This window comes from Topomyia yanbarensis, chromosome 2 (assembly GCF_030247195.1).
Source record: "Topomyia yanbarensis strain Yona2022 chromosome 2, ASM3024719v1, whole genome shotgun sequence".
NCBI lineage: Eukaryota > Metazoa > Arthropoda > Insecta > Diptera > Culicidae > Topomyia > Topomyia yanbarensis.
The window spans coordinates 15,603,226-15,617,068 of NC_080671.1; the positions used below are offsets into that span (position 1 = coordinate 15,603,226).

Sequence of the window (13,843 nt, forward strand, 5' to 3'; positions counted from 1 at the left end):
AATAGAAACATCTTAATGACACACATTTATTCGACGGGTAAAAAACGACATGCAAATTTAACTTAAACTCTATATTCCACTTAATTCTAAACACATTAAAAGACTTGCGGGTCTGCTGCCCGATCTTGGTGGTGACCTAATTTCGACTGCTATCCCGATCATATTTAGATAGCTAGGAAAGCGATGATCGAGAGGCCTTGGTTCGGCTGACGGTATGTGAGAGATGATGGGATCTCACTCTCTTATCGCCCGTTATCAGTTCGGCATTTTCGGTGATGATAGTGGTTGTAGTCATATCGCAATTACGCTGGCTCTCCATCGTAGGTAGATTGTACCTTCACCAGCGCATAGGCCGGACCGGTACCTTGGTGCTCTCGACGGTGATGTGATCACGATTGGTTTTGCTGCTGACCAGGGATGTAGTGTAGGGTGGATCATTGTTAGTCGCAAACATCCTCACCCACCCAGAAATTGTTGATTTCTGAAAAATAAAGAAACAGAAATATCCTCTTCGACAGGGTGGGGAAAGGAACGATGATTACACCAGACTGTTGGATGGGTTGTCCTCTGCTTCGACGTCATCATCGGAGTCTGGTAGCGGTAGAATGCATAATTTTTCTATAGGACGTGTTAGCATTCCACCAGCTGTTTTGACGGTAACGACGCGTACTACCTGATCATCGCCAGGATGGAGTTTGTGTATCCTTCCCATTCTCCATCGCATTGGAGGCAGATTGTCGTCTTGGATCACGACCAGCTTGCCCACCTCGATTTGAACTGGTGGTTTCCAGCGTTTGGTCCTAGCTTGGAGTTGGCACAGATATTCCCGGCGCCATCTGCGCCAAAAATCTTGAAGCTTACGTTGCATTAACTGCCATTTATTCAGACGGTTGAGCTGAACATTTTCAAGATTGGGTTCAGGAAGGGCTTGAAGCGAGGCTCCGACAAGGAAGTGCGATGGCGTCAACGGTTCTAGATCATTGGGATCTTCTGACATGGACGTTAGCGGTCGGGAATTGAGGCATCCTTCCACCTGCACGAGTAGTGTTGTAAAATCTTCCGGTGATACCGGATTTTCTCCGATGACCTTCAGTAGGTGTTTTTTAGCAGATCGAACTGCTGCCTCCCAGATGCCTCCGAAATGTGGGGCGCTAGGTGGTGAAAAATGCCATTGAATGCCTTCTGTAGCACAAGCCGTAGACACCGCTTCTCGATGGGTTTTGTCCTTTAATAGCATAAGGAACTCTCGCAGTTTATTCCTAGCCCCGACGAAGTTAGTGCCGTTATCCGAAAATATGTCAGTACATTTCCCTCGTCTCGCGACAAATCGACGTAGAGCTTGAAGGAACCGATCAGTCGACAAATCCGAAACAAGCTCTAGATGAACGGCCTTGGTACACAGGCAAATGAAAAGCGCGACATAGGCTTTCACAGCGGGCCGTCGCGGTGCTGGTCGAAGATAAACTGGACCGAAATAATCGACGCCAGCTCGGGAGAATGGACGTGATACTGTAACTCTGGATGCTGGCAGCTCCCCCATGAGTTGCTGAATTCTGGTTGGCTTAGCACGAAAACATCGTAGACATTTGTGGACGATCTGTCTAACGACATCTCTCCCTCCTAAAGGCCAATAACGCAACCTTACCGTACCCAATAGAAGTTGTGGACCTGCGTGTAGAAGGCGCTCGTGGTAATGCTTCAATAGCATACGAGTGAAAACATGACGAGCGGGTAAAGGAATTGGATGTTTGGCATCGTCAGCTTCTTCAGATTTGCTGATTCGACCACCTACTCTGATAATTCCGTCCTTGGATAAATATGGGTTATACCATCGTAACGGAGATTTTGCTGGCATATGCTGGCCTTTCCGCAACGCCTTCCACTCTTCGGCGAACATTTCCTCTTGTACTAGTCTGATTAGCGTGTATTCTGCTTCTCGAAGTTCAGCGGTAGAGAGGAAGGAACCATCCCTTCGCTCGTGCCTGGGTTTACGAAGAAGCTTAATCAACCGCAGCCAATACGCAGTCCGGCGAATCACGTCGGTGTAAGATGCAAACCGTTTAAAGTAGTCCTCGTTGAACGCGGCCAGTGATGTAGCAGAATTCGCCACGATAGTGTGTCGTCTTTCTTCTTCTCCGATTTCGGCTGAGTTCTCCGGTTGTTTTGGATATCTCGTCGGGTCCGCTTTCAACCAATTCGGTCCATTCCACCAGAAACTATTTTCCAAGATGTCTTCTGGTGATATTCCCCTGGAAATTAGGTCTGCTGGATTTTCGACTCCAGGCACGTGTCCCCAGAAGCATCCTTCGGTGATGGTTTGTATTTTTGCCACACGATTGGCAACGTAGGTGACCCATGTTGTTGGAGTGGCTCGAAGCCAACGTAGTACACACGTGGAATCCGTCCAGAAGTAGCTTTTTAGCTTCATTTTGATTGAATCTTGGACCTTTTCGTAAAGCTGAGCTGCTAAGAGTGCACCGCAAAGCTCTAGCCGTGGGATAGTTTGGCATTTGAGCGGGGAAACCTTCGATTTTGAGGTGAGAAGTCGTACCAAAACTTCTTTCCTTGAGTTCTGGCTCCGCAGATACAGGCATGCTCCAAAAGCCTTCTCTGAAGCGTCAGAAAAGCAGTGTATTTCAACCGATATTGCTCCTGGTATGATCACGCAGCGTTCGATACTAATCGTGTTGAATAACGGTAGTTGAGCATGGTACTTCTTCCAAACCTCACCCACCATGGAAGGTAGTGGCTGATCCCATTCCAGTTTTCCACCATTTTCATCTTGAAGTGTCCACAGACGCTGCATAAATATTTTTGCCGTAGTGATAGCTGCTCCTAGCAACCCCAATGGGTCAAATAATGTAGCAATAACTGACAAGATCTGACGCTTCGAAAGCTTGGAATCCTCTTCCAACTCCGGAATGTTGAATTGGAACCTTAGTACATCGGGTTTTGGCAGCCATGTTAGGCCTAGAGTTTTTACGGAAGCCGTCGGATCCAGAGAAACCTCCTCGGAATCTCTAATCGCCAAATCTTCGGGTGAGATATCGTCCAGCACCTTGGAGGAATTGGAAGCCCATTTTCTTAGTTTGAAACCTCCCCTCGACATCATCTTGTCCAGTTGAAATCGCATTTCCAGCGCCGTTTCAACGTCGTCTGATCCTGTGATGACATCGTCCATGTACGTATCCTCGTTAGCAGCCCTTGCTGCAAGTGGAAATCGTCCTTCCTCCTCCGTTGCCAACTGTTTCAGCGTTCTGGTGGCTAGAAACGGCGCTGGCTTGGTTCCATACGTGACGGTATTCAACTCGTAAACCTCAACCTCCTCTCCTGGAGCTGCACGCCATAAGATGCACTGAAGCGGTCTATCTTCCGGACTGAGGTTGATCTGGCGGAACATTTTCTCAACATCGGAAACCAGCATTATTTGTCGAGTTCGACACCGCAGGACTATGGACCGTAAGTCGTCTTGTATTACTGGCCCAACCAGCAACACATCATTCAACGACACCCCTGAAGAAGTTTTACAGGAGGCATCGAAGACTACTCGCACCTTGGTGGTGGTACTTGCCTCTTTTACCACCGGATGGTGCGGAAGATAGCACCGTTGCACCGAGCTTAGAGTAGCTTGCTCGACCTTCCGCATGTGGCCCAACCGAAGATATTCCTCCATAAAAGCGTTATACTGCTCACGCAACTTGGCATCCCTTGCCAACCTGCGTTCCGTTCCCTGAAGGCGTCGGAAGGCGATGTCCCTTGACTCGCCTAGCCGGAGAAGGACGTCTTCATTTTTGGGAAGTGCGACTGTGTACCGACCATCTTCTTCGCGCCGAACGGTTTGCTGAAACAGCTCCTCACAACGATTTTCCTCCAGGGAATAAGCCTTGCTGGATCCGATATCCTCGCTGGCCCAAAAGCGTTCCATCAATGCGTCTAAACCTTCAGTTGAAGCTACGTTGCAGTTAATGTGAAGTGAATCCCGCGTACTAAACACACCACCGCAAACAACCCAACCGAACACTGAGTGATTTAGTGTTGGTTGCTGTTCTCCCAGCGAGATCCGCCTTCCAGTCTCGAAGAAATCGAAGAAGTTCTCGATTCCGAGAACCATATCCACCCCTTTGGATTCGAAAAAGGTGGGATCGGCCAGTTCGATCCCATTTGGAATTGACCATGCATCAATTTTGATTGTTGATGTGGGAAGGTTAACCGTAACCTTGGGGAGTACCAAAAATCCCAAATCTCGCGAGAACTTGGAAATCCGCGAACGTACCATAGCTCGAATCCTGTGCTTGACCCTTGTTGCCGCTTGACCAATGCCAAGAACCGAGATGTCCACCTTATCTCGAGTCACCTTCAAACGCTGACACAATCGTTCCGTGATAAAGTTGCTCTCAGACCCCGAGTCTAAAAGAGCACGTGCTGGATACTGGTTGCCTTCATCGTCTTCCACCATGACGACCGCAGTAGCCAGTAGGACCTGGGAGGAAGATCCGTGCGCAGCATTACATGTTGAAATGTTGGTGGCTGCCATGTTAGCCACTTGGGAGGAAGTTGAAATAGACGGTTCCTTACTGGATGACGAATTGTCCGTTGACCCATTCGTATCCCTTTCTCTTCCTGATTTGAAGCAGACCAAGGTATGATGACGTCCCTTACAGTTCCGGCACGAGTACTTCGATTGGCAATCCTTGGCTTGATGGCCTGTCCGGAAACAGTTCCGACAAAGAGAGTGAGTCTTCAATATGGCGTCTCTATCTGACACCGACAATCGTTGGAACGTACTACACTGGAAGAGCGGATGATTGGATGAGCAGGCCGCACAGCGTCCCACAGACGTTTGAGCTGTATTGGAACTGACACGTAATTGCGGCGGCTTCGGTTTTGGAAGTTGATTAGGCTGCTGGACACCCCTAGTGTCCATGGGCTTTGATGGAAGCGACTCCAAAACACGAACGCGTCGATGAAGAAAGTCGGTAAGGTCTGCTAAGATATCCTGCTCATTAGCCGCCGAAAACTCCTCCCATCCTCTTCGAGTCACCGGATCGAGACGTGCTGTAAGGATGTTTACCAGCAAAAGGTCCTTGTAGTCAGCTGGCTGGATCACCTGGTCAAGTGTTTGTACAACACGCTCGAAACCTTCCAAAAGTGCATGTAATTCTCCGACGGATTCCTTGGAGAGCGTAGGTAACGCTAACAACGATTGAACTTGCCGCTTTTTCAGCTGTTTGCTGTTATTGTAGCGTTTGAGCAGCATTTCCCATGCTACTTGGTAGTTCGCCTTGGTTATCTTCAAAGGGTCGATCAAGTTCTTAGGCTCCCCTTGAAGACATCCTTTTAAATAGTGGAACTTCTCCACCTCCGGAAGATCGGCCTTCCAATGAATGAGGGAGGTGAATAGATCTCGAAAGCTCAACCAATCATCGATGTCCCCATTAAAACTCTGCAGCCTTATTTGAGGCAGGCGCACGTGGTCCAACGCACCATGCACCGATGTATCAAATCCTCGCGTAGACTGTTCCAATGATGGGCACTCTTCCCTCTCCTTAACCTTGTCCATCAGAAAGGATTTGGCTTCATAATACCGGTTGTTGAACTCTCGCCTTTCCTTGCCATATGCCTCCTCCTCCGCAGTGAAATCGTCATGGGATTTGATCTCCACCAACGTCTCACTAAATTTCTCCCATAACTCATCTAACTTCTCCAGTCGCACATTCACCTGGGATACCGTTGAATCTTCCTTAAAATCCTTGATAAAATTCCAGATATCAAGCAGCGAAGCCTGCGTATCTTTCAACCTTGTAGTCAACTGCTTCAACGACGGTGACTTCTTTGTAGACGATGCAGCTGGCGGCATGATGGTATTAACCGGTAATAAAACGAGAGGTGGTGTGGTGGTGTAGTTATCCGCGTATAGACCTAGCGGGCTGGCATATACTGTAGGGTTCACTAACCTGACAAAACAGGTGAAGGCGCCAAGGTGGAATTATTTTAAAATAACCAGGCTATACTAGCACGGTGGTCTGTAGCACCATCCAAATTCGTCTCAGTAATGATCGTTCGTAAGGCAGGAAGTGAAGAGGGGGTATACGATGTAGTATTCAAAAAAATGCCACGGCTGGGCATATACTAAGGTGACTCACCCAGAGAAACCAACCAGCGGTTTCAAGATGTCCAAAAGGTACAATATAATATTGCAATAATCATCAATATTGACTCAAATGAGTCGAAAAGGGCTCAAACGTATAACGAAGGAATCGAAGAGGATATAAATTTTATCAAAAAAGTGTATTTCTGTACGCCTGGCTTCGGCGACATATACCATCAGTTCAACTAACCTGAGCAACAGTTAATTTGCGCGTCCTCTTCCTTTCCTTTGTTGAGTCCAAACGCTGCTATTGAATCCAGTGCTCAGTACGAACACGATGACAATGCACTGGCGATGGAAATCTTCCAGCTGTTGTTTCAACCAGCATCACACGCCAGCCGTACCGCCCTCGGTTAACTCCGTCGAAATTCCGGAAAATGGTCGAAAATTGCGTGTAAGTATACTGACGGGTAACACTTCGACTGAACATACACACTGAACTTATAATATTTACCTGTGTAACAGGAATCGGTGCTGGTCCAGTGGCTGTCCTACCAGGTCGAATAGGTTACTGGCTAATCTTCAATCTTAGTATGATTCCAGATCCAGGAAACTCCCGAAAATCCAAATCTCGGTCGAATTCCAGTTCCAATTTAGAAAGATGCGAGTGTTAGAATTGTACGTAGGTTGCCAGCTTCGGCTGGACATATAGTGGTATTCAACTAACCTGAGGAAGAATAACCGGCGCAAAATGTCCAAGCCAAGCGACGCCAATCCGAAAATGCAATGGCGTTGATCTCCTTTGTTCCCGTGATGAACAATTGCCGCGGTGAAAGGATTGTTCAATCCGCGATCGCAATGGCGTCGATGAGCGTCGGTGGGAACTGGCAGCGTCGACCCTGTGTCGACGGCGTCCTTACAAGCTTCCGTTGATCCTTTCCCGGTCCAATCCGGTTCGAAGGACCATAATGTTGGGGACTGACCGCTTACCTTCCTGGGTCTTCGATAGCGGTGATAGCAGTGGTGCAGCCAGGTCCAACATCGATCGTTGATTAGGTGGTGAAGGGGTAATGTTCCAAGGGGGACCAAATCCAAATTTGGCGACCGTTGATTAGGACCAATAGGAGGAAACTTCGGTAATGACCAATATCAGGTCAAGCGCACTCACGCACAAAAACTCGCGGGTTAGAATAGAAACATCTTAATGACACACATTTATTCGACGGGTAAAAAACGACATGCAAATTTAACTTAAACTCTATATTCCACTTAATTCTAAACACATTAAAAGACTTGCGGGTCTGCTGCCCGATCTTGGTGGTGACCTAATTTCGACTGCTATCCCGATCATATTTAGATAGCTAGGAAAGCGATGATCGAGAGGCCTTGGTTCGGCTGACGGTATGTGAGAGATGATGGGATCTCACTCTCTTATCGCCCGTTATCAGTTCGGCATTTTCGGTGATGATAGTGGTTGTAGTCATATCGCAATTACGCTGGCTCTCCATCGTAGGTAGATTGTACCTTCACCAGCGCATAGGCCGGACCGGTACCTTGGTGCTCTCGACGGTGATGTGATCACGATTGGTTTTGCTGCTGACCAGGGATGTAGTGTAGGGTGGATCATTGTTAGTCGCAAACAAAGGTCAAGATAGCATCATTTGAAACTGCCAATTTCGGAGGTTTAGTACCTTCGATGAGTTTTACAAACGTTAAACAGCGCAACATTTGTTAAAATAATTTTGACGGTATATCGTCCAAGAAGTATGTATGGTGTATTTTCTCAGGTTAATATTCATGACTACAATAAAGTCTCAACAAATTCGCTAAAGACACGAACTCTGTTACTATTTTCTGAAAAATTAATTCTGCATGATTTTAAAACTTCAAAAATTACGGTTTCGGAATTATGCCGTTTGGACAGTATGATCGATTTTCACCAAACCCCCACCAAACCGAATTTCTGGCTACGCCGCTGACTTCAAGTAAGTAGAAACAAAGTCGTTCTACACTCGTTCACAAGAAACTTCTTCGAATGCTGAATATCTATTATAACACATTGAAACCCCGATTTTATCAGCCAAATATGAACATATGTTTGATGGGCTTTAGCAGACGAACAAGACTGAATTCGAGTAAATCCTTTCTTGAGCATGTTTTCCATATCATGAAGATATGCGAAATATGCGAAAATAAAAAGTTCATCATAATCAGAAATAGTTATCAGACTACATCAAGGGACGAGAAGAATATTTTAACAGATTCAGTTCATTATAAAGAAAAAAATTGCCCGATTTAGTCAATGTCCCCATTTTGTCAGCCTAAAATGCACCATGAGATTGATAAAAATGGGTCTTTATTGTATGTATTATTCACTGTGTTTCACATTAATAGGTACATTTCATTTTTGGAGATTTTTTTATTGCATCGAACTACAACAATTTTTAGGTAGTTTTCAAGGGGTTATTTTATAGACTTCTTCCAAAATTTGGCGAACCTATTCCAATTCGTATACCAATTAATTGGTATACTTAGGGGTTTATATGTTGCAGATAGAGAAAATACTGAAATTTTTAGATTTTTCCTACACAATATTACGAAAGCTTATTAAACAATTTTTCCTAATAAGTTTGTGAAAATTATAAACTATTTGAATTTTTTTAATAGTTTTATTTTTATTTAACGGTGATTTTTTAATAAATAGTGACCATCGCTTCACAACGTAGTCTATTTTTCATGGCTTGCGGTGAGCACGATCTCTCGAATTGCTGAACTGAAAATTATGGAATAGAAATTAATTTTTAGTATTCTTTACAGACCCGCTGTTGCCCTAAAACGATTTCGCTAGATTTTCAGAGCACTGTGCACCCAGTGCATTAACGCAAGTGACGGAAGGTTATTGAAAAGTTTCGTGAAAATGAAAATTCCAGTAATGATGACGATTTTCCCAAACGGTTCGTTTTCGTGAGGCTTTTATTTGTTCTTTGGCATTAGGATTAGCGATAATATAAAGTCGGAAGTCGCCTTTAGAAAAAGTCGATGTCGAAGTAAAATTTGAAACTAGGCACGCATGCACTTCAGAGATAGCGTGATATAAGGAGCTGCGATTTCATTTCAACGCTTTTTTGTGAAAAGGGCGATACTTACAAATGTAAACATAGGGCTTTTTTCATACATGCGAATGAGGGCTTTGAAACGCAACAAATTAACCTAAAAATTTTGATTCTACGATATTGCTTTCTTAAACTACAGCATAAAATACAACGGGCGAAACTGTATTTTTGTTTGTTTATTTAAAGTTTCGCCCGCGATACTTCAATGCTGATAGGTGAGACCGAAAAAATAAACAATCGCCAAAGGGGCGATACTATCATTTTGTCAATTTCAATAGCAAAAACAAATTTTAATTTAATAATTTCAAATACTTTATGAAGTTTTGGGTTTCGATCACTGAATCATGCAATCTAGGATGTAAAAAACACAATAGTTCTTAAATAGGAAATAAAACCAAGTCTGGAAATATTCACTGTTGATTTTCTTTGAATGGTATCACTGCTAGTATCGCCCTTTTCAAGAAAAAGCGTTGATTTCTTAGTTCTCAGTCGCGTTGGAAATTTGAGTAAAGTATAAACTTCAAATCGATTCAACAAAAAAAAATCGATTTTTTGGCTCAGTACAATATATAACCCCTTTAGGAAAATTCAGTTTTCCCACCACAATATAGATATTTTATTAACAGAGCATTAACAATAATTCGTTGGTATGTCTATTTTATGGGCAATTTTTTCGCTTTCCCATTGATTTGGTTTGAGATTTCTAGCACTGATGTTGTCCTATGCTGATTTGAGCGATTCTCTGAGTCCTGCCACTATCCCATGTAGTATGTGTTATCAAAAACATCGCGAAACATCAAGTTCTAAATGTTCTCAAACGATATAATATCCGAAGAGAGTGATAAGAGTTATAAGAAATGTCTCATCACACTGTTAGGTGGATTAAAAACGTTTTTAACATAAACTCAAACGAAAGGGGAGAATTGAGGAAAAACGGGCATAATAGCGTACCATGCGGTCGTTGTAAATACTGGCAATCAATTTTTCACACCTTTATACATAAGAAAAACCTTTCCTGGTAAACGACATCCAGTCTTTGCAAAAAAAGTCGCGCTTTGGGTTCATTTTTTCCCACTGTGAGTTGTTTTAATTCTATCCCGCTATGACTGTAATTCTCTATATTTTTGTGATTTGTTTGAAGTCCATCAGTAAGTGAGCCTCATTCTTAGTGATGATACCACATTTGGTCATCCGCTCTGATTTTTAAATACGTTGGGACGACAAAGCATAATTTTAATGAATAAAGAAAAAAAAATAATTAACTTTTTTCCTTTTTTTATTACGGCTAATATGTAGTCACATTTTCTTTTTTACTTTTTAACGACATAACGACAAATAGCTAGGGATTATTGAGTAGGGAAAGTTATGAAAATTTAGAGCCATAGTACTCAAGTGAGAGCAAGAAAGTGAAATATATAGACCGGTAAACAAGTAGTGGCAGGGTCTTAAGAAACAGGCTTAAAATCTTACTGACTAATCTTTTGTCTTCTGCTGGTAGGAGTCCACTCCTTAGGCAGCATTACTACGAATCGCTCAAGTCTACCAATATGCCTTAACGGCAAAAATAGAATTGTCTATCCCGGCATTCGAACGGCAAACAGAGATGAACAGCAGCATTTTCCATTCATGTTGTAATCGTCGACAGGTTTTCAGTGGTGATCTTACTTGACTTCTCTTTTATCGATTCTCACGGTAAATAGGGACAAGTCTGTCTTGGCCGTTGAGGCATGTTGGTAGACTTGAGCGATAACTACAACGTACACAAAATATCAAAGACTACGAAAATTTCCATTCATCATGTCGCCATTTTTCAGCTCGTGATATGAACGAAACCAACTATTTACAATAAACGAAAATGTTTCATTGTAGAAAACGACAATAGGATTCGTGCTTGTATGTCCATTTTCATTTTAGTTACATATTTACTTTTCCATGTTTGTACACTAAAAATCGGCTGAAAGGTGTATTAAAACTAAAGCTCAAATCCCGCAATGGATAGTACGCTTTGCTTTTTGTTCATGTTGAGCTACAACCCTTTTCATTTGAAATCTTTGGATGTTTGGGTTGAGCTCTCCCAATTATAAATTTTATTTTTTTCTGATTCGCGCAGAGTGTTTCAACTTTATAATTCTAAAGCAGTGTCAGCTGAATCATTTTAAACTATATTCTACGTTGTGTATTCGAAAACCCGCCAGTCAGCTCGTCTGTCTAGTATGCGGTGTTACACAATGAAATGTATAGTATGCATTGAGGTCTTACTTGTTTTTACAGAACCGTTGAAACCACAGTACTTCAACTATTCATTGCTCAAGGCTTTAATTATAAAATCCATTCCCAGAACTTCATTAGCAAGTCAGACCAGGCCCTGAGCACATAGGCACCAGCAACCTAAGGCAAAACGTTGCATCAGCACACAACCTTTCGACCAGCTGCCAAATGTTGGCAAATTACGGATTCAGTCAAAATATGTTTCCTGATAGCTAGAGTAGAGCGTTCTACATTCTCATGCACATCTGTTCTTGTTTTTTCTCGAGACTGATTTTTTTTCTGTCAGACACCGACTGGATTCTAGGACACGGAGCTTAGCATTCCCTTAATTTGGCCTTGCTCTTGGCAACACGTTACTGCTCCATCATTTCCATATTGGCTGACACTTTTTGATCCATCCACGTTTCTACCAGGATACAGAGTGTCTGATCCTGATGGATGTGAACCGAGTGTCTCTCGTCGTCGTCGTCGTCATCCTCGTTGTGGGTCGAAGGAAATAACAGTAATCGACAAACTGGTTCTCGGTGCATGTATAGCGCATCAGTAGCGGAAATGATTCATGTTGCATTTGCATGAGAGAGCTTCTCGTCCATTGTAAGCGGAGTGTATGTGGCGATTGCTGCCATTGCATTGGAAGTAGGCCATACAAAGGAATAATATCCATCGTCAGCAAAACCACCTTCGCGTTGTGCCACCTACGAATGGATGGAGGTGTGCTCCGGTAGCAAGGACATCACTATTCGATGGCAGTGTGTCTGTGGGCACAGAGCACACCGAGCACCCGACTGAGTGAGTAATCATAATAATACAACAAAAAGCATTGCCGTTTGTAGCTTTATGTGGAGCGGAAGCGGAAACGAGTGTGCAATCAAGCCAAGGATGTATTTTCTGTATGTTTTTCTTGGTGCCCATATTAGTCATACCATCGCACGGAGGGGCCATACGATTGACGGTGTCTGTCACAGTGGGTTATGGTTGGGTGCAGCGGTTGGGTCTGTTTAAGGGTTTTAGTGTCGATAGGACTGGTTACTTTTATACAAGAGAGAAAATTTAATTGGCTTTCGTGAAATTTATGCATTGACTGTCACGTAAGGATTTAAAGCTCTGTTAAATAAGTGTTCATCATCCAACCGTTAAAAATGGAATGACATATAAAAGGATTCAAATTTCATGAGCAGCCAAACAAAACAGTTCAAATGCCAATTTATTCATCACTCGAATCAGCGCTCATCGTACAGCATTTCCATCAACCAAACCCAACGATCCCACAAAGCGGAACCCATTGCTGTCAAGCGAAAAGTCAACCCCAAATCAATGTCACAGAATGTCTTTTATTTTCAGCACAGCGCCATAAACTTTCCGATGCACCACTCCGGAGATGGCGAAGGAAACTAAACCATTTTTCTTCGGTTGCCTTTTTTTGCTCTGTATCCTGCCGCAATTGCCAATAATCTTATTTCCCAAGAAAAACACCAATCAATAGTTGATGCCCTGTCAGTCCAAGCCCCGGCAAGCGACCGACCGACTGACTGACGCGCGGGCGATGGTGAATCGTCGCAAAAAAGGGTGTCACATCATTTAAGGCCACAGAAGTGGTGTTAGAGCTATGGGAAGCTATTTCTTTACTGATGATTTTTCTCGTTCTATTTATGGCACTTCCTGTAGGTAACACGTTTACGTGATCCTTGAGAAGCATGAGTCATCGGTAAGGCCAGATGGTCTGTCCGTTTCTCGTATAGTTTCTTTCGTACTAAATTTAATAATAGGTCAAATTTCCGAAGTGCTCTTTCTTAACCTATGAGGGACGAGGGAAGCAATTGGATTGATGCAATGGGGGGTTTCTTATGGATGTTTATAATTCAACAGGAATGCTCAGGCACACGATATTTTACGAGCTTTGAAGAACGAGCACTTGTGATTTTTTTCTCGAAACTCGATTATCGTAGTGCTTCGTGCAGCATATGTTCTCTGGATGAAAGAGAATTGGTTCGCCTGCATGGGAATGGGATTCAGTCTCCTGAGCAGTAGAGTTTTCATGCGATTTTCCTAGCATACTAAAATCAGTCGTAGCCAAGTGGTTTACATTAAAATTCTCGTACAAGGATTCATCTTCAATATCATAGTCGACGTATGGTTTGGCCTATCAACGGCCAGCTGGTCTGACATCAGTTAGTCTCCATCACTTCAACAGCAAGCGAAGTTGTCGGTACGAGATTCGACAATCAGAAACACAATCACTGTTCTTCGAATTATCGGATTTACATCAAGATTCATACTGTTTCGAGGGTAAATGAAAGCGAAGATTGGGTGCCTAAACGGATGAAAGACTTTAATCGTTAGTCGAAAATTGGCACAACGAATGAGATACGTGCGA

General features: G+C 43.5%; 2 protein-coding genes across 7 annotated transcripts in view; one reads left to right on the forward strand and one right to left on the reverse strand.

Annotated features, from left to right (window-relative positions):
* The window catches only part of LOC131678908 (uncharacterized), a 543,408-nt gene that overhangs the window by 169,365 nt on the left and 360,200 nt on the right, over positions 1–13,843 (forward strand). The window lies entirely within an intron of this gene.
* On the reverse strand, positions 539–5,857 carry LOC131679334 (uncharacterized). Its single transcript, XM_058960044.1, has one exon. The coding sequence runs from the start codon at positions 5,855–5,857 to the stop codon at positions 539–541; it is 5,319 nt and encodes a 1,772-aa protein (XP_058816027.1).